This window comes from Tachypleus tridentatus, chromosome 13 (genome assembly GCF_004210375.1).
Source record: "Tachypleus tridentatus isolate NWPU-2018 chromosome 13, ASM421037v1, whole genome shotgun sequence".
Taxonomy (NCBI): domain Eukaryota; kingdom Metazoa; phylum Arthropoda; class Merostomata; order Xiphosura; family Limulidae; genus Tachypleus; species Tachypleus tridentatus.
In genome coordinates this window covers 69,174,355-69,195,398 of record NC_134837.1, presented here as the reverse complement: position 1 = coordinate 69,195,398, position 21,044 = coordinate 69,174,355, and the positions used below count along the sequence as shown (strand labels likewise).

Here is a 21,044-nt window from a genome sequence, read left to right as displayed (position 1 = left end):
AAGATTAGTGATGGAGCGGGAAACTAAAATCAACAGAAAAACAACACTGGAACCTCTGAGTAGATTGGAAAATGGCAGTCAGAGAGAGGGGAAAACACATGAAAATATCCAGTGATGGAAACCAAAGAAGATGAATCTGTTACATAAAACCCACATACAAGTCTGCAAGACTTCCTCCATTGAAAAGTGATAAAAATGAGCATGAAAAGATGGAGTATGTTCAATATGATAAGAGGTGATACTAAGAAACATTTAGTGGACTCACCCCAAAATGAATATGCTAGTTGGATGAACTAACAGACCTAATCATTGACACTGGTAGTAAATAAGTTCTAAGAAAAGGAAATGTAAGTCAATAACGAGAAGCAGGTAATGACAATGTCCAAAAAAGGGCAGCCTGAGTGAATAGCAGTAAACAGCCTTAATTGGACACAACAAAACACAAGGAAAAATAAAAACATTAATGTAATGAGGAATCAGAAGGGTTAGTTGGTTGGTTGATTTAGTGTTTTATAGCACAAAGCTGCAAGACTATATGCGCCAAATGTCTGGTAAAAAGGTAAAAGTAAACTCAGTAAAATTCATAAAAGGAACTTAAGGTGAAACAAAACAAAGTTAAAAAATAAATAAATAGCATAAAACCAATATTTACATCTAGTCTACAATATCAAGAGAAAAACTACAGTAATTCAAGTTCAGGACTTTCTGTAGCGTGACTGTAATAATCATAACTCACCAGGAAGACCAACAGGTAAGTACAAAAACCACCGTCAGTCACCTGAAGGTGGCCTTTCCAGTCCTGGTTTCGAGTTACTTAATGTTATGGTCAGTTTCTAATTTCAAATTGAACTAGATGAACTGCAATTTTAAAAGGGAGCTGCATTAAAAAGGTATAAAGTATATATTAAAAAACTTAAATGGCAATAAAAAAATAAAAACATCACCAAGGTGGAGAGTGTCACCATCACCAATAACACTAATGTTATGGACAAACCTTGGGACAGAACATGCTTAAAATGGTGCTGTCGTTGTGAATCATAACAATGACAAGAAAGTGAAATGTGGCTTATTGTGACGTGACAGTCACACAGATAACACACTGGTGCATCAGTTCCAAATAAAGGAAGTCAATGAGTTAAAAAACTGTAACCAATGCATAGTCTAGTTAGAACAACTTCCACTTTTCAAACCTTATGGTAACAAGATGACCAAATTCAAATTTAGAGTTTTATTTGGAAAAGCTTGTTTTCGCACTGCTCACTCCAGGTCGACTGCCAGCTGGCAGGGAGTTGAGCCTTGAATACAGGACCATAGTCCATGTATAGTATAGACACAGCAGTGATAGTGCCAGAGCAGATAGACTTAGCTGTAGTGTCGGCGAGCTCATTCCCACAAATTCCAACGTGGCCTAGTATCCAGAAGAACTGGATAGAAGTAGATGTTAAAGAGAAATGGGTCAGTCGTTTTTGAATATCAGCGAGAACAGGGTGTGAACCAACGTGAAGCAATTCCAGAACCAGTAGAGAACTAAGCGAGTCAGTATAAATCATGCAGTTCAAGTACTGCTTAGCTTCTATGTGATCCAGGACAAGAGAAATGGCATACAGTTCAGCAGTGAACACAGAAGCTGTAGAGGGGATTCTGCACGCAACCACCAAACCACAACAAACCATGGCAGAGCCCACACAGTCACCTAATTTCGAACCATCTGTATAAATAGAAATGGATGGATGGTTTGAAAGATGTTCAGCAAATAGCAGTCAGTATTTCCAATCGAGAGTGTCTACTTTTCTCAGATGACTTAAAGATAGGTCACAAATGGTGACTGTAAGAAGCCATGGTGGGATGGGCTGTGTTATCCAAGGACAGACCCAATTCATCTAACTGTGCCTGGATACGAAGGCCAAAAGGAGCAATGGCAGACTGTCTGGTGTGAAAAAGCATGGTCCATCGAGGAAGGAAAACACAACCCCAGGTGGGATGCTTTGGTAAGGAACGAAGTTTTGAAGCATATAGTAAAGACAGCTGCAAATGGCAGAGGTGCAAAAAGGATCATGAGACTCTTTGTATAAGCTCTGAACTGGGGAAGTGCAGAAAGAGAGCTGACGTCCTTTATGATGAATGGAGACAATCATCTTTAAGGCCGATGGTCTGGCAGAGCTATAGACCAGTGATCCACAGTGAAGTTTCGATCGAATAAGAGCATGATATATCTTTAGCATAGAACGTTGATCTGCTCCCCAAGTGGTGGTAGAGAGGACATGGAGGATGTTCAGTGCTCTTGTACATTTGACCCGTAGTTGCTTAATGTGTGGTATAAAGGTCAGCTAATGGCCAAAGATAAACCCCAAGAACTTGTTCTCAAGGACCACAGGCAGTGCAACTTAACCAATACGGAGTTCAGGATCAAGGTGAATACCCCGTTGGTGGCAAAAGTGCATGCAAATGGTTTTAGAGAGAGAGAAATTAAAGCCCTCTGCTGTGGTCCACTTCAGTAAACAATTGAGGGCAGCCTACAGCTGCTGCTTAATATACCTCATGTTCAATGACTGACACAAGATGTGAAAGTCATCTACATAGAGCCTGTTTGCAACAGTGAGAGGGAGTTGTTCAGCATTGGTATTAATTTTTATACTGAAAAGTGTGACACTCAAAACACAACCCTGAGAGACTCCAAGTTCCTGTAGAAAAGAACAGGAAAGTGTTGAACCCACACAAACTCAGATTCTCCTGTCCATTAAAATATTTTCAATAAAAATGGGCAAATGGCCACGTAACCCATATATATGGAGGTCTTGCAAAATGCCATACCTCCATGTTGTATCATAAGCCTTCTTAATGTCAAAAATACTGATACAAGATGTCGTTTGAGAGAGATTTCTCTGACTGATGTTTCAAGTCAAATCAGGTGGTCCATGGTAGAGCACTGTCATCGGAACCCACACTGGGTGGGCAAGAGGAGGTTGTTTCATTCAAGAAACCAAACAAGATGAGCATTAACCATCCTCTCTAAGGTCTTATAGAAACAGCTCATCAAAGCAATTGGACGATAGTTTGAAGGAATCTTGGGACCCTTACCAGGCTTGGAGAAAAGCAGAACAATAGCCTGGTGCCAGGCATCAGTGAAAACATTCTCCTGCCAGATGCAGTTAAAAAAAACCAGAAGGATAGCAAGAGAAGCAGGAGATAAATGACACATCATCTCATAGTATATATCATCAGGTCCAACTGATGTACTGCCAGACCGATGAAGGCCCAGTTTGAGTTCCACCAGTGTAATGGGACGATTAGAGTCATGAAAACAATCAGCTCAAAAGGAAAGAAGTGATTGCTCTGCCCAAGTCTTGAAGGCTAAGAAGGTGGAAGAAGAGACAGAAGTGCTAGATACCCAGCAAAAGCATTCACTTCGAGTATAGGCGATGCTCTGGGTATCAGTTACTTCTTGGCCATCAGAGAGTAAGATTGAGAGGGGACCAAGTGATATTGCCCACTGACCTTTCGAACTTTGTCCCAAATGACTTTAAAACTGGTGGTAGAGGATATGCTGGTTGTGAACATAATCCAAGATTACTTCTGGCTTTGATGTCTTACCCATCAAGCATGTGCATGGGCCTGCTGGAAAGTGATGCAATTCAAGAGTGTGGGATATTACGGAAAGTACCCCAGGCTCTTTTTTGAGCCTTCCATGCCATGTGGCAGGCAGGATTTCACCATGGACAAGGATATAGTGGGAAACATGTCAAGGTTTTAGGAATACATTGAGCAGCTGCTTGTATAATACAGTCAGTTATTACTGCCACACAGTGGTCTATTGATGGCTTACAGACAATGGCAGGATCAAGTTCTGTGAGAGCAGTCAAAGAGGGCCAGTTTGCCTGATCCAGCTTTCACCGGGACACACGGGTCGGGTGGCATCAACCATGACCAGTCTCTCTCAAAATTATAAGAAAATGATCACTGCATTGTGGATTATTTTCAACCCTCTAGAAAAATGGTAAAATAATGAAGGGAAGCAAATTGAGGGATCAACAGCAGTAAAGGACTGACTAGGCACATGGAAATAAGTAGAAGAACCAGTATTGAAAAGAGAAAGGTTGTGATCAGAGAGCATACACTCTACAGAATGATCCCTTCTATCAATATAAGCACTTCCCAAGAGGGGATGATGTCCATTAAAGTCCTCAGGATTAAAAAGGGAGATGGCAACTGTTCAATGAGAGGACAAAGGTCTGATCGATCATATATCTTTCCAGGTGACAGATAGAGAGAACAAACAGTGATGGTATGACCCAAGGAAACACGGATAGCTATGGCCTCCAAGGGTGTGTCAAGTGGCAAAGACAGGGTGGGCACATGATGATCAACCAACAGTGCCACCCTTCCATGCATTCGTCCATCATACAGCCTGTCATTTCTGTATAAAGAAAACTACCAAAAGGTGACTGTATTGGCAGATTTCAGAAATGTTTCTTGTAAAGAGAGACAAACAGGATGGTAGGAAACAATCAGTGTTTTGATGTCATCCAGATTAGAATGTAACCCTCAACAGTTCCATTGTATCAGGGTGGCCATTTTTACTTATGTGTAGGTGAATTGGGTGGAGAACCCTTCTGTTTACAATATCTTTTTTTTCCTTACTTTCCTTATTCAAGGTAAGTCTATTGACCTCCACGGATCCTGCCCTGGGTTGATTGGGCAGGTCATTCTTGTGGGAAGGGAATTCCAGAGACTGAGGACATAAAAAAATAATTGATTGTTTTGCATCTTAGGGTGAGAGAGGAAGATAGATCTGAGGAAATACCTCTACCTGGAACAAAAGGATGTGGATCTTGGGGTTTGGTGGAATGTATATCAGAGACAGAGATAGGTGTCAAAGTTGATCTATCAACTTTTTTTAACCATGGAGGTCAAAAGACTTTTCATTTGTTTGGAGAACTATTCTTTAGGAGGCACAGAGAGATCTGTCTGCACTCTCACAGTCGCTGTGAGACTCAGGAGACCTATCCAGACTCAGGATAGGTAATGTTATGAATCATTTTCAAACGCAGCACCTCTTTTTCTTCCAATCATTTAGGGCAAGAACAAAAGTATTAGGAGTGAGAGACATTGCAATCGATGCAATAAGGGTCTGTTTCACACTCATAGGCATCATGGTCCTTGTCACTGCAACAAGCACACGTCAAGGAATCATGACATGACGTCTTCAAGTGATCGAACCGTTAACACTGGAAACATTCGAGAGGGTTTGGAATGTATGGCCATACTATGCAATTAAGATAACCTGCCTTGATGGTGGCAGGCAGACATGGTGACATAAATGTCAGAATGAGGACATTGGTCAGCACCATAATTCCATCTTTGCGAATGGAAATACACCTCACTGCAAAAACTCCTTGGGTGGAGAAACCAGTGAGAATCTCTGACTCTGGGATGTTTTCAAGTCCCTTTCAACAATAACTCCTTGTGATGAATTCAGAGTAGCATGAGCTGTAACCTCTATAGGTATATCACCAATTGCCTTTGAATGCAACAGGAATTCACTGTGTTGAGATGTGGATGTTTCTGCCAATATGTCACCAGATCAAAGCTTTTTTACTGACTTTGGAGAGCTAGCAAGTCCCTCTAGTCCATTCTGAATGAAAAAGGGAGACATTTGCCCTTAAGGTTTGTCTGAAAGTGAGTACAATATAAGAAAATGAGGTACAACAAGTGGTATGGATGGTGAGGATTGCTGCTCAGAATCTTCAAGATGTGGTCATTTACCTATAGACTGTTTTTTCACTATTTTATTAAGATTTTTAATTGGAGTATCCATAATAAAGAAAGGGAAATTTCGGTGCCCACTGACCCCACCCACCATGAAGCCCTATGGGGGACGCACTACAATGTCAAACAAGGACACTGTAACCATGACAGGGTTTCATGAGCACTATACCCAAACACAAGCATCAGATATAATGTCCACAACACCTGTTGAGAACATCTAACACTGGTACTTGGTTGACTTTAGCCTGAGTGGACCAGCTGACTGACCCAAGGGGGGCCACCCCAAGTCCACCTGTCTACAGGAATTCAAGGCCAATGTGGTGTGTTAGGGTTGGACCCCTCAACCACCAGGATCCCGTCTTCCCCTTCATGGGTTGCCACGCACAGCAAACACGTGGGTGGATGTTAACATCCCAGAGAAGGTAAACTGAAAGAACAGAACATTCCCTGGGAGGTCCCCTCACCACGTACAGGAATCCACACCGAGGGAAATCAGAAGGGAAATAGTTGTGAGAAAACAACTGATCACCTTTACAGGCAGTATAAACCTTTGGAAAAAGTGTCAGAGAATAAATTGACCAGTTCTTATGACACAGTAAGGGAGGTGACAGGGCATGAATGTAAAAACAATGAGGCCACCAAAATAAAGAAGGTTAAAACAGGTGAAATAAATGGAATTAAGCCAGTTGGTAACTAGCAAATGTAACAGGAAGGTAGTAGTAATAGAATAATGAACAGAAAACAAGATAGCCCCACAGGACTCTATAGGTCCTGTAAACAACAAGGTATCATAGTCTAGTGTGACAAGAAACCAGGAAAACAAAGAAATATTGTTAGCAAGCACCCCCATAGATTATTAGAGTGAGATAAATGGGCAAGACTTAGGTCAAGAATAGGAGAAAAAGAGGTTGATACCCAAAAGTAGAGCATTCAGACCAAGGAGATCCAAAAAGAGATAAAACAAGTAAAAACAGAGAAAGCAGACAAAGAAGTAAAAGCTAAAGGAGCAAAAGATTAAGAACAGATGTTCCAATCAAAGCTATTGAGGACATGATGAAGACCCATAGCAAAGGGGTGATGGATGGAAATATGGCAAGGGAATAAAGATAAGACAGACAAGCAGATTACAGAAAATAAAAACACAAAGAAGAGAGAAAGAGACACAAGAAAGTGGGGGTTCAAAACATTCAAAATGGTCATGACCTTAGGCCATAGCAAAAAGGTAAAAAAGGCAAGAAAGACAATGGTCAATGTGGAGTAATGAGGGTTCATGAAGTACAGCAATGCAAGAGTCGGTAGGATATAGAGGTGAAAGATAGCCATACAACCAAGTTAGGAACATATCAACAGAACAGAAAGAAGTACCCATTCCTCATCAGACAGAGAAGAGTCAGGAACAAAGGCTGGAGGTGAAAAAGCTGACCAAAACCATCCATAGATGAGGCAAGTTTCATATAAAATAATGAAACCAAATGATGTCAGTTTTAAAATGGAGAATTAGCAGGTAGAAGGAAACCAGCCACATGATGCATGATAGAGGATACAAAAGATTTGAAAATCATCAGCAATAAAGATATACAGTGTTATGGTATGGTCCACAATGACTGTGGTAATGTAATATTTCTAGGAGATCTTCAGCATCATGCCAAAAATTGAGATATGAGATAATACGCTATAATACTCACAGATAACACTGCACAAGTAAGTGTGCTACCTTCTTATTGGTGGAGAATTGCAGCATTAAGATGATTAAGTCTCAGGCTGGTGTAATACAAATAGACAGTTGTAGGAATGGGAGGTTCATCAAGGCTTGTGGCACAATAAGGAAATTCTACAGGACTTACTTCTAAAACAAACACTTCTACTATTTTGTACAAGAGGGTTTGTTTGTTTGAAGTCAAGCACAAAGCAACACATGGGCTATCTGTGACTTGTCCACCACAGGTATCAAAACTTAGGTTTTTGCATTGTAAGTCTGCACACATACTGATGTGCTATTGGGGAGTTGAACAAGAGGAACAAAATCTAGCAGTAATCCAGAAACTTTGCTTGAAAGGTTTCTTTTGCAATAAAGTGTGAAATTTTCATGTTAACAGATCAAAGTCCTATATCACAACACATTTTTTTGGTCTAGCTTGAATAGCTCACCCCATCCTCCAAATTTAGACTCACAGACTGGCTACAAAAGCTTACTTCCTTTATCATGTTTGTGACTTATAATTTTAACTGTATAAATGGCAGACATTATAAGTGTCTACATATATTTTATTATTTTATACACTATGTAACTAAAGTTTACAAAAGAAATACCGGTAATTGCTTAATGAAACAAAGTTTTCGTACAATAATTTAGGAATGAGACACTACTCTATGTCATGTAGTGCACAGTAACTTTTACACATATCAAATAACAAAACAATACAAACCTAAACCTCCTTGTGCTCATAATATATATTACCAGTTTTACACATATCAAATAAGAGTAATTAGTAATTATACTGTGATTTTTAATAATGTTTGTGTGTCAATACAAACCAGAATATCAACCTTTTTTTTTTTTGTATATTAACTATCCAACATGCAAAACAAAAATTTTAATTTTAAGATAAAAAATACTTTTATGCATCAGAGCTTTTCACATTTCACATGTGAAATCTCTAAAACATCCAGATAATAATCAAATGCATTTTAATGAAAACTTTGTTATTTTCACAATCAAATGTGTGTTTTTCTTACAGCAAAGCCACATTGGGCTACCTGCTGTGTCCACCGAGGGAATTGAACCCCTGATTTTAGTGTTGTAAATCTGGAGACTTATCACTGTCCCAGCAGGGGACTTTCACTATTGAACTGGAATATCTGTGTGTGTTTGTAAGAGATAACTAATCCCATAACTGTCATAAAAATATTAAGAAATACAAAACATTTTTTTTTTTCTCTAAAATAACTACAAATTATAACTTGAAAACACAAATATTTAATCTAAATAACTTCAGTGTCATAATATTATATATATATTATTTCTTTGTACTGACTTTTCAGCCATTGGTGACTAACTTGGTAGAAGTTGCAATGAGGTGGTGCATGTGCACTCATGTTATTGTATCCAAATATACAAAATTGTCTTTAACAAAGTGACCTGTCTTGGATGTGTTTTAGAGGACTAGTATTTTAATAATGTATTACATTACATATGTACAATCATTATTATCATTTATAAATAATTTTTTAACCTTATTTTTCTTAATATATAGAACAGTAAATAAAAAAGTACAGCAAACAATTACTTTCTTGATGACAAGAAATCCACTTTAAATAAAAATGTCTCTCAGAATGGCTGGTATGGGTATTAATATTTTTACCGATAAGGAGAGAACAACGCTTCGACCTTCCTAGGTCATCTTTAGGTTAAGAAACTTTTCTTACATGCTATAGATTACATGTGGAGAATGTAAAAAGAAAAAAAACTTTCTTAGGTTTTATATATACACTTTGAAATAACAAAAAATCATAAATAACTCTATAATATATCAGTACCATAGAAGTCCATAGTAACTTATCAAGCTCAGTATCTAAGCTGTATTTGGGTATAAACAAATATCAAACTTCAAGCTCACTAAAGTCTTACTTTATTGCTTGAAATATGCTACAAAAAAAGAAAAAAAAAAGTTTCTCTCATAAATAGTTTGCCAAGGCTCAGAGAACATATGGGAGACATTATGAGCTTTCGACCAATCATTCATGTCTAAGATAGAAGTAGATGTATGTTAGCATTTCCAAAACTGGAAAGAGGTGGGTGGGGCCACTGTATTTGATTCAGTAAGTGTAGTGATATCTCAGTAAACAGAAAAAATAGGAGGTTCTTATTTTAGATTCTACCTTGTCAATATCAGTAATTTGAGTTCCTAATTCATAAGAAACTATGCTTGTATTTGGACATTGCAAACATCTAATTTGCACTAATGCTACATTCAACATACCATGTGACACACAAAAAGCAATATTTAGAATTTATTTTTTAATATTTACTTTCAAATTAAAAAATTAACTATTACATCATACTAGGATTTGAATTATAATCTACTATTTGAAACCAAACTTATTGACATACAGTTACAAAATATTAGTCCAATAAAATTTCCATTGTGAGTCAACAACAGCAATATGAAGTAGCCTTTAACTTGTGACCTGTAGTGATAGGGTTAACCTTCTTGCTATGGGCATCCTTTTCTGTGCATGTCATGCGATTTTATTAAGTTACATTCAAAATTTAATTAAAGTACTTTATCATCGTGCCATACAAATAATCTTAGCTACAAAATGTAGCTAATAAACCAAGTTCTAATATTATATAAGGAATTATTTTCAGAAAAAATCTGTTTATGCTAGTGTGAGAATTGCAACATTTGTTCTCTTGGTATCCCCTCTTCTCTAATTTATTTACCACTCTTCCAAGAAGTACAAAACTGAATAAAAGTTGCTCATTATAATTTTGTCTTCACTCAGGCAAAGTATAATTTTTATAGCCTTCATTCTTATTTGGTTACAAAGCCATAAACTAGAATATCAGTCCCCTCTTGACACATCCTCTCTTTTACAAATTACCAATAGTTCTCTCTGACATTTAATATTATATCATTTAGAATCAGCAAAAGATAAAGTTTTAACATGTCAAATATTACTTTGTTTTCTGTACATAAAATTTCTACTTCATTTCCAGTTCAAAGTTTATTCCCATAAGAAAACTATCAACAAGTTTTGCTGAAATTATAACAGCTCTTGTCACATAGGTAGAAAGACTAATAAAAATTGTAACTGTTACAGGACATTGACTGCCTTTTGTGAATTATTCTGTGTTATTAGGTGTATTATTAAAGTAAATAAAAAATTATTTAAGGTGGTATTTCAAGAAAATAGGATTAAGTTTCATTAATAGCTGACAGCAAAAAAAAAAGTTATTGTTTTTGAGGTGCATTCTTTATTTATAACTATAAATGTAACTAAAATGTAAAAAAATCAAAAACTTTTCAGGCTACATTATGTAAAATAAATAATTTTTCATGAGGTATGCTCACGAGTAGCTTATGCATTACATAGTTTAAGGGGGTAATGTGAGCAACACATTTGCTGAACGGCTTGTGTTTAAGGAATATTAGCAAGACATGATTCACCAAATCAATACGTTTTAAGTAGAAACAAATGTAAAACATGACAAGTTTAAAGTTTTTTGGAATAAACATATGCAGTTTCATGCTACAATTTGAAGACATGCTGGAAATTAAAAAAGGTTAATTTAGACTTATTTCATAATTTTTAAGGCATTTTAAAAGTTAGGGTAGAAAAAATAACATATAAATTTCAACTAAAAAGGAAATGTTTGAAATTTATTCTGGAGGTTTTAAGAGATTACACAAATAAAATCTGAAAATTTTGAGATGAAGAAAAGTATTTTTAATGTTAACATGTAAAAACAAACTTTCCACTCCAAGCAGTCAACACCCTTGACTTCATTTAGTACAAATACTTTATCAAAATTTGTAATTTTTTTGTCTACTACCAGCTTCTAATGTTTACTGAAAGCTTGGAAAGTTTTGTGAAAGTGCACAAACTATTCTAGAATTTACTAGTATGGAAACTCTAAAGGTCTATATGGAAACAGTTTTAGGTCGAGTTGATCAAGCCCAATGTGAGAGAGTTAAATATTATATAATAACATCAAAACAAAAAATAACCTGTATCACTTGGTGTCAATAATTTACACCACTAGTTTATACATTAAATAACAAAAATAAAACAATAACCTGTATCACCTGGTGTCCATAATTTACACCACTAGTTTGAACATTAAATAACAAAAACAAAACAATGAGAACCCACATCATCTGCTATCCATAATTTACATTGCCAGTTTGAACATCTCAAATGCAATAAAAAACCATATCATCTTGTGTCAATAACATAGACACTACACTGACAATAATAAATAAAAACCAAACTTCTATGTAGTTGTCACTAAATAGGAACCCATATTACTACATAATACATACTCTACCCTTCACTCAAAAAATAAGAATCCACATGTCACAAAGTACTCACCAACCTGTAACTTGTGCCATCACTGTTTTGGTATTGTTTCTAAGAACCATTTTCTATTCCCTAACATTATGTTGTTTTATATCAATTACACTTTTAAGATTTAGTTATTTTTAATCAAGGAAACATACTGATGTGATTGTTTTTCTTCTCTCTCCATTTCTGTCTTCATTCTGTAATGAAGATAAAACAATAAATAGTTTTGTCATCCAAAAACAGACAATATCTAAGTGAAAGTGTATACAAAAAAATCAATTCTGTATATAAGCCCTTAGATTACCACAGACTACTTCCTATGAAAATATACTAATTACAGTCACCACAAGGAATGCAATGATCAAATCAGTACATACACATGTATGTATGTGATAAATTTATATTTGGGAAAGAAATCTTCTTTTAAAATTGGAAAACTTTAAAATAATGAAAGGAATAGAAATATAAATTAGAAGAGTGAGACACCCCACATCTATATCATTCTTCACTGCCTGCAGACAGTTGTGGGTAGGTTACTGCTCTTAAAAGTAAAGAATAAAATTATAATAATAGTAAATAATAATAATAAGGTACTACCACTTGAGGATACGTAAGTTAAATAAACTTACTTCCAGAAGTTGGCATTCCAGTCTCCCATATGGTGGTAATGCACTAATTAGTAGCCCAGTAGACAAATTATACTAGTATAAAGGGTCCCAACCAGTTATCTAAATTAACTTGTATAATTCTCAACCACCACCTATTAAGCCCACAGTAACTACAACTTTTCAGACTCTAAACAGGCTTTTATATCCAATGAGGTGTTCATCTGCATAATGTAGTGTGTCAAGTTGTTTAAATTACCTTATTAACAACTAATATAAACACACACACACACATACATTAATACTTCTTTATGAAAGGAAAATAATATAAAACTGATAAAGATATTAAACTTTCCTTATGTCAAGTAAAGCATATGAAACCTAGTCAGAATAGATACTTATCAGTAAAGGAAATTTCTGAAATCACACATACCGTTCCTCAGTATTTACCACAAGTTTGTGAATGAAACAAAGTTACTGTTCTGTGTTTGAGAAAAAATATTTTGAAGCATTTTTCTTTCTACTCAAATTAAGAATTCAGTTAATAATAAAAGTAAAAAATTATTTGGATCATTTAGTATTGTGAACATTAACTTTTAAGTTCATTTTCTTGTCTGTTACTAACTGATATCTACAAGGTTCATGGAGTACATTTCATATCCCTATTTTTAGCTATTACTGGTTTATATTTGTAACATGTTATTAGCATTTAAACATAGTTCATAATGTAATTTTAAATACCTGTTTTAATTACATTCACCAAATAAAATCACCATAAAATCAGGTAAGTTTAATTAAAGTTACTGTTTGGTGGGTGACTGTAAAATGTTTTGATGATTTAAATATTTGATGAATATTAATTGTATGTTTATCCTATTCAAAAACATACACACATAAATCAGCTTACTGACAACTCAATTATAAATATGACTTGTTTTTAAACAATTTACTGCCCTAACAAAATTAACCAGGTCATCACTATCATCCCATACTAAGGATATTTTTGTTCACTTTTTATGGCAAAACCACATCAGGTTATCTGCCTTGTCCAGTGTACAAAATTGGGCCCTGGATTTTAGGATTGTAAGTCCACTGACTTACTACTGGTTACTAGGGGAGGGGACCCCACTAGAGGACCTAGTAAAAAAAAAACAACATAATATATTGATACTAGCATATATACTGAGCTAACAGCACAGCTGATGAAAATACAAACAACATTTCTGACCCTTCACTGTTGTGATTACAGGAAATGTTCCTTCCCACTTACCTGTGCATTTGACAATATCAACTTTTCTAACTGTCTGGCTTTCTTAACATTTTCTTCATCAGTTCTTCTGAGTCTTGCTTTCAAAAATACATTTTCTTCTTTAAGTTGAGAGAGTTCCTAAGTTACCAGAAAACAGTTGTCACATTAATGTTACATAACATTTAATACAATGTTCGAACACAAACTCAATGTGTATTACTACAATTTACATACATTTAAATTTCAGGTGTTGAAATGCAAAAGAAAAACATTTTGTGTACATGTATAAGGGAGACCATACAGTATATTCTCATGTTATCAGGGAATAGAACCCAGTTTTTGCACATAGTTTCAGGCTGATATGTATTCACTCTATCACTCACAGCAGAACTTTTAGGAAGATCTATCATTTTGTTGGAGCTTTAACATCAAAATGGCAATGTACTGAGGTGCACAGCTGTTATTATGAGTAAACTGGGTAGGAAGCTCCAGAAGAAAAGAAGTTTAGACAGCCATTCAAGGTCAGGAACATTCTGGGGTGGTGAACACCATGAAATCTTTCTTACAAGTTCCATCCATACTACAAGCAGTGTCTGGGACATGGTGAGTCAAGACTAATTTACCACAGTCAAATAAAAAAAAGAATTTTTTCCATATGATCCTTAACACTATCCAGCATGTATAGAAGTTAAAGGTTACATAATTATGTATCCCTAAACATTTTTACATTGATTGTTTCAGAGTCATTCGTACAAAATTTCATAGACTACATTTTCCAAATATCTTAGCTCATACTCTTTTTACAGAAACAACTTCAATTTTGGTCATTTGGTGGTAAAATCAAAAACCTTTCAATGAAGTCTTGTGCCTTAAAACAAGAATCAATCAAATACTTACTTACTGTTTTCACTATAGACTCTGAGAGGTTTATCCACACCTCCATATATGTTTTACTTACTGCCTAGAATGTAAACTTCCTAAAATTTTTCCACACACTCTAATATTTTTTACTATCTCGACTGTAGGCTCTGTAAGATTTTTCCATATATCTAAACATGTTTTACTTATGGTCTTGACTATAAACATTGTGACCTTTACCCATACCCCCAAATATTTCTTTCTTACTCTATCAACTGTGGATGCCATGAGATTCTTTCACACCCTCAAATATTTTTAATACTGTCTAGAATGTAGAAGTTGTAAGACTTTTCCACACCTCTAAATGTATCTTACTTACTACACTGACTGTACTCAGTGATATTTGTTCATATTCCAAAACATTTATTACTTACTGTCTTGACTACAGCCATGTGATATTTTTCCATATTCCCAAATATTTCTTCTGGTTACAGACAACTAATATCTTAAATGTGAAGAATATGTTCTTTAAACATGCACTGCACTGTAATATCCATCATTCTGTTCAATAGCCAAACTCTTATATCCAATTAAGAGATTGGCTGGTTGGTCATCTTTAGCATTATCTGAAGATATGTACTTATTGTGTGCTGAATGACAGGCTGGTAGTTCCTCTTGTAGTTTTCCCAGCATATGAAACTGCCTGTTGTTTCCCCCATACTCTTTCAGTGCTTTAAGACATCTGTACCTTCAATCTGTAGACACCTTTAACACTCCTACGAAAAGTGGGGCCTAATAGGCCCCAGAGCAACTTGAAAGGTTATTAATATTAGGCTAATAATTTTGTATTTAAATGAAATTGCCATTTAAATCCATTAATGAATGGATTAACGAGATTCCCACTGTCCCTATCTACTATCTAGCGAAACCATAGCCAGGGGAACGGGCTTGGAGAAATCAGGACTAGAAACGTCTTTTCGTAGGAGTGTTAAAGGTGTATAATTGACTGGAAAAGTCACAATGGAACACAAAATTGAAAATAGTCATAATACTTAAACGAAGCTTCTGTAAATGTTACGGACTTTATACCTTGTCCCTGCTTTGAAGTTTTCAGAAATGTACTGGTCCTGTACCATCAGCAAATTTCCACTCACATGGCTTATCATTCAAGCTAATTGAAGTCAACATTTTCCTACATAAAAACATATTTATGATAGGTACTTAGATCCTCTCACCAAAAGCAATCTCAACCTTGATTTGCCCTCTAAGCATTATTAACATTTTTTTTCACTAATAGCATATTAGTCTATCACACATTTTAATTTTGTGCCATTTCAGAACATGTATATATCACGTGACTACCCTCCATTAAACATACTGCACCATTTATACAAACTTATGCTTATACAGGGCTATTATTTTAGCACAACCCTCACTTTTGAGAATTGGCAGTTACAAACTAAAACACCAGCATATTAGTGGAGAGGAATACATTTTTAGTGTTGGAAAACATTAACTTCCAAAATGTTACTTCCTCCACTCACTTCAAATCTATAATCCTACATTAAAAGGTTTGAGGGGCTGGTGAAGGTGTGACAGTATTCAGATAAGCAGATAACAATCACATGAAAATAATGGGTGTGCAAGAAAAAGACAGTAAAACATACCAGTTGGATTCAGCATTACTTCTGTAACAGCTCTGCTCCTCATGCAGTAATGAAACAGTAAATTACATAGGGCAGAATGTATGAGGCAAGCACCATATATTCAAGAAAAAGACTTATAGCACTTTGTTTTGGAGCAATATGATTTAACTATGACATAAATCACCATAGAGGATATACAAAATGTCTAGTATACAATCAACAATGGGCCTAAAGAAATAAGTGCCAAGGGAAGACTCCTGGGTCACATGGGAGCAAGTCCCCTGATGTCTTGTCAAGGATACTGGTGGCAGCACCTTGCATAAAATACAGAGTTTAACAACTGTGGTCTGCCCACTTGAATGATCTCCTTCAAATTTTGACAAATTCATGCAGCTAAAGACATAGTTAAATGATGGATTTAATATAATGAAACATTGTGCATGCTAAAATGGTTAAATTGTAATCGTGGGCTCAGTATAGGAGGTTGAGTACGTGAAAACACAGAAACCATAACAGGGTTTCCCCTTGTTTGCTGGTATAGCTGATGACAATAGAAGTGTTGGAGTAAATCATCATCACCTGCCCCTAGAGAAGCAGGATAAAATGAGACATAACCCAAAAAACAACCAAGAAAAGTTTGATAAGGTTGATATGGAATGTAGTTTTCACAATTAGCCAATCCCAAAATCTTCCTGAAGAATCTCCACAACCTTTATCAATGAATAGGAGAACTTCAGGATGAGACAGAGGAATGGGAACCACTCCATATCCCCAAGCCAAAGTTGAAAAGGCTGGGTCCAAATGAAATGGAAATTGAAGAGAACCCCAAATGAATAAGATATTATGTATGGGTTAGAAGGAAATTCTACAACCTGATAAGAAATCCTACCTGAGCAATTTCCTGAAGAAATAATCAGACCTGAGATGAAGGAAGCAAAAGCCAGTCATCCATGTAATGATGAGTCCAAAAACCTAATGAGTGAAAATGACACACAAATCAGTGAACAACTAAAAAAAACCCAAAGAAGCTAAAATTAAATCGAAAGACAGTGTATGGAAATGAAAGACACAGCCCTTGTGGACAAACTGAAAAAAACCAATGTGACTCTGGAACTGTCAGTATATGAAAATAGGCACCTGTCACAACAAATTTGATCATCCAGAGTCCTGTGGAAAAAAAACCCACTGAAGGGAAAGGTAGTAACCGGAGTGTCTACAGAAAGGTATTCAGTCGAGACAGATCTGTGATGGGTATCCAATATCCTGAGGAGTGACTATGACCTGTTCAATAGCTCCTTCATGCAGGAGGTCCCAAACTGATTCATGGCCTTGAAATAAAGGGAAGAAAGCCAGGAAAATTGATAGAGGGAGAATACCTGAACCAAAAGCACAGACCCAATTACTGAACATGAAGAATCTACAGATTTGTCATAAAGATAAGTTAAATGGTTGAGAACTGTTGCAACCTGGCCCTCACTTGCACTTGAAAATACACCCTGCCACCTATACTGCTGACCCCTGGAGGAACAGAAAAAATGAGAGTAAGAAGAGGAATGTCTGTAATAAGGTATGGGACAGAGAGAGGAAGAAGTGTGGGAAACTTGAATTGGTGAAGCTTTGGTAAAAACAGCCAGATGTGACAAACAAGATGCCAGGGAAGAAAGCGAAATGAGAAATATAGCTTTCCCACATCAACTGTACATTCCAAAAAACTCAAGACAACCACTCAAACCATTTCATGCATAAACTAGGTACAATAGAGGTCCCTCAAAACAAATGTGGGAGACTCACCCCCCCCTCTAGTAAAATACCTATTTCCAATCAAATACCAACAACATAATAACCATGTGTTAAGAAACAGCACCAAATAAGAAAATTGATCAAATGATGGTAAAAGGCTTGAAACAACAACTGTAATGAGAAAATAACACATAAAAGGGTGGTCTGGGCAAGACAAATCCAAGAAAATTGGGACCAATTAAAATTAATCAAAGCTTTAGGATTCAAGCCACACAAAGGAAGAAGAGGATTTAGATACTGAATTCAAACAGGTATTTGAGGTACAGCAAATGAAAACTGGTACAACAGATGAGGGGGACAATACATATACACACCTAACAGCAACTGATCAAGATGTTGAACATAAAAACAATTTTAGGTGAAGGAGGAAAAGATAATAATCAGATTGAGGTTCTTCACCTAAAAAATTAAAATGAAGAATGAAGGATTAAGGGTGATGGCATAGGAATGACAAAGTTGGCAAACTCTCCTGACCATCAACATTATGTGACTGACCAAACAAAACTGAGGTTGACAAAACAGAATCCAAATTATCATCATCCTGAATAATTCTTCCTCATAAGCTTGTTCAAGGGGTAGGGGAGAATGAAGCAACTGCTGAAACAAAAAAGTGTCCACCTCCTTGTGAGTTAAAGCTTGAACTTCTTTGGTTGATATAATCAACCTACCTTGCTGAAGACTAGTGACATTACTATCCTTAATATTGGAAGGAAATTCATCATCCACCACCATAAAATTTGAATTAATCTTTCAGATTTGAATTCCAATTATAGAAAAATTCTTCAAAAATCAAAATATTTAAAACCATTTATTTTAAGTTCAAATTGGTGAAGGTCTGAAACACTATAACAATAAAAAATACAAACATATGGAGCAAATTAAACATGCATTTATGCATTGTAATACCAGTCAAGAAAGTGAAGATTGAAGTTGAACCAAGCTCAAAACCTACAAGTACCACTTTGTCCACTTCAAGGTCACAACATCATGATGTCGTTGAGGTGTCACAGGCTGGCTTAACTGGCACTAGTCTTACAAGTGATCTCACTTTGCCTGTAAATTCTCCTGATATCTCTAGTGTTAATTGATGCAAGTTGCTCTAGAAGACAGTCTGAAGTTGAAATAATTGCTGAAAATGAAAATCAACTGAACTATGGTAAAAAGCTTCATTTTACAAAAGATGAAGAAACTAAAGCAAAAGATCCAGGATTGTGGCTTGATTTCTCTGCTGATGATATGGCTTATTGGATTGCTTGTGGATCCACTGACTGTCAACACCACAATGGGCCATTGGCAAATCTTGCCAAACTTACAATAATGGCAAACCAACGAGATACTGTTTGCAAAAACTTTTCTTTTGGGTAAAAGCCAATGGTGAGCAATATAAGAGAAAGTTATTGTATTCACCATCAACAGGGTCAGTTTACTGCTTTGTTTGTAAACTTTTGCCCCTAAATTTCCTCGCATTTTGTTGAAAGAAAAGGGTTCAGTGTCTGGCGAAATACTACTGTAATTAATCATCATGAAAGAAACATTACTCACCGAGACTCTATGCTAACATACTTAACTCACAGACAAGGTTTATGCTTGCAACAAGAGCTGGAAAAACAAATTAAAGAAGAGTTCAATTACTGGAAACATGTCTTGGAGCGTGTAATAGATGTTATTTGTATGTTAGCTGAACGTGGCCTGGCTTTTCGAGGAACAGATGAAAAATTTGGTTCACTGCAGAATGGAAATTTTTAAGGGTTCCTTGAGTTCACAAGTCAGTTTGATCCATTTTTAGCAGGGCACATTTTGAAATATGGAAATCTGGAAAAGGAAATCCTTCTTGCTTGTCCAATACCACCTGTGAAGAACTCATTGAAACAATAGCTCAGGAGGTCCATCCGTTCATTGTTAATGAAGTAAATTCTTCTGGTTATTTTAGCTGGTCAGTTGATTCGACGCCAGATCTATCCCATATAGATCAGTTAAGTGTTGTACTTGATACATAAAGATGGGCAGCCTATTGAACGCTTTTTAACCTTTCTGGAACTGACAAGTCATACTGGTGAGGAAGTGACAAACCAGGTATTGCAGTACTTATGTGAAGTTTGCAAACTTAATTTTTCAAAATGTAGGGGTCATTCTTACGGTAATGCTGCTAACATGTCTGGGCGTTATGAGGGGATGCAGCAAAAGATTTTAGAAGAAAATTAATTTGCCATATTTATGCCCTGTGCAGCCCATTCACTAAATCTGGTAGATCAAAATGCTGTTGACTGCTGTCAAGTGACAGTTAATTTTTTCTCTACAATGCATTTGCTCTATACACTTTTCTCAGCCTCAACCAGCCGATGGAAGATTCTTAAAGCTTGTTTTGGAAATGAAAGTGTGTTAAAATCCCTCTCTGACACCAGATGGGAGGTACATGCTTTGGCAGCAACAGCATTTTTGAAGTCTTTCTTTAATATTTTGGAAGCTTTAGAATGTCCAGTTGAAAGTCAGTCACAAAAGGGAGACACTTGAAGAGAAACAGACAATAGTGCAGATAAGATGCAAGAGCTAGAATTTATTTTTATGTTAATCATGTGGGATGAAATTTTGCAAAGTTTCATAAAGCAAGTCAAGTTCTGCAAAATGAGGATGTGAACTTAAAAACGTGTGCAGATCTGTACGGGCCAATAGCTGACCAACTACGCACTTTAAGGGATGACTTTGAAAAATATGAAGCAGTTGCAAAGGAAATATTACCAGATTTTGATTACAATGCAGCTCACTCTCGCAAACGTGTCAGAAAGAAGATACTCAGTGACTGAGGTGCACAAGAAGTAGATTTGAATGCTAGAGATAAATTTCGTGTCACCACTTTCTACACAATTGTTGACAAACTAGAATCCCAGATGAGAGAGGAGAGGTGTACAAAGAAATAGCAAACAGATTTTCTTTCCTAAGTGATGTGCTAAATGATGTCACTTCATCTGCTGAAACTGAAAGGTACTCTCAGTGTTCCTAAAAGCAAATTGATGCTTACTCAAAGGACTTGGACATTAAGTTTTCTGGGAATTC

General features: G+C 36.0%; 1 protein-coding gene across 6 annotated transcripts in view; it reads right to left on the bottom strand.

Moving 5' to 3' along the window:
* LOC143238633 (uncharacterized) overlaps nt 1-21,044 on the bottom strand; it is a 57,481-nt gene that overhangs the window by 23,407 nt on the left and 13,030 nt on the right. For all 6 annotated transcript variants that reach the window (XM_076479032.1, XM_076479031.1, XM_076479034.1 and 3 more), the window contains exons 4-5: nt 13,711-13,827; nt 11,991-12,032 (exon numbers count right to left, since the gene is read on the bottom strand). In XM_076479032.1, coding sequence (XP_076335147.1) covers nt 11,991-12,032; nt 13,711-13,827 — 159 coding nt within the window. The remainder of the gene's footprint in view (nt 1-11,990; nt 12,033-13,710; nt 13,828-21,044) is intronic.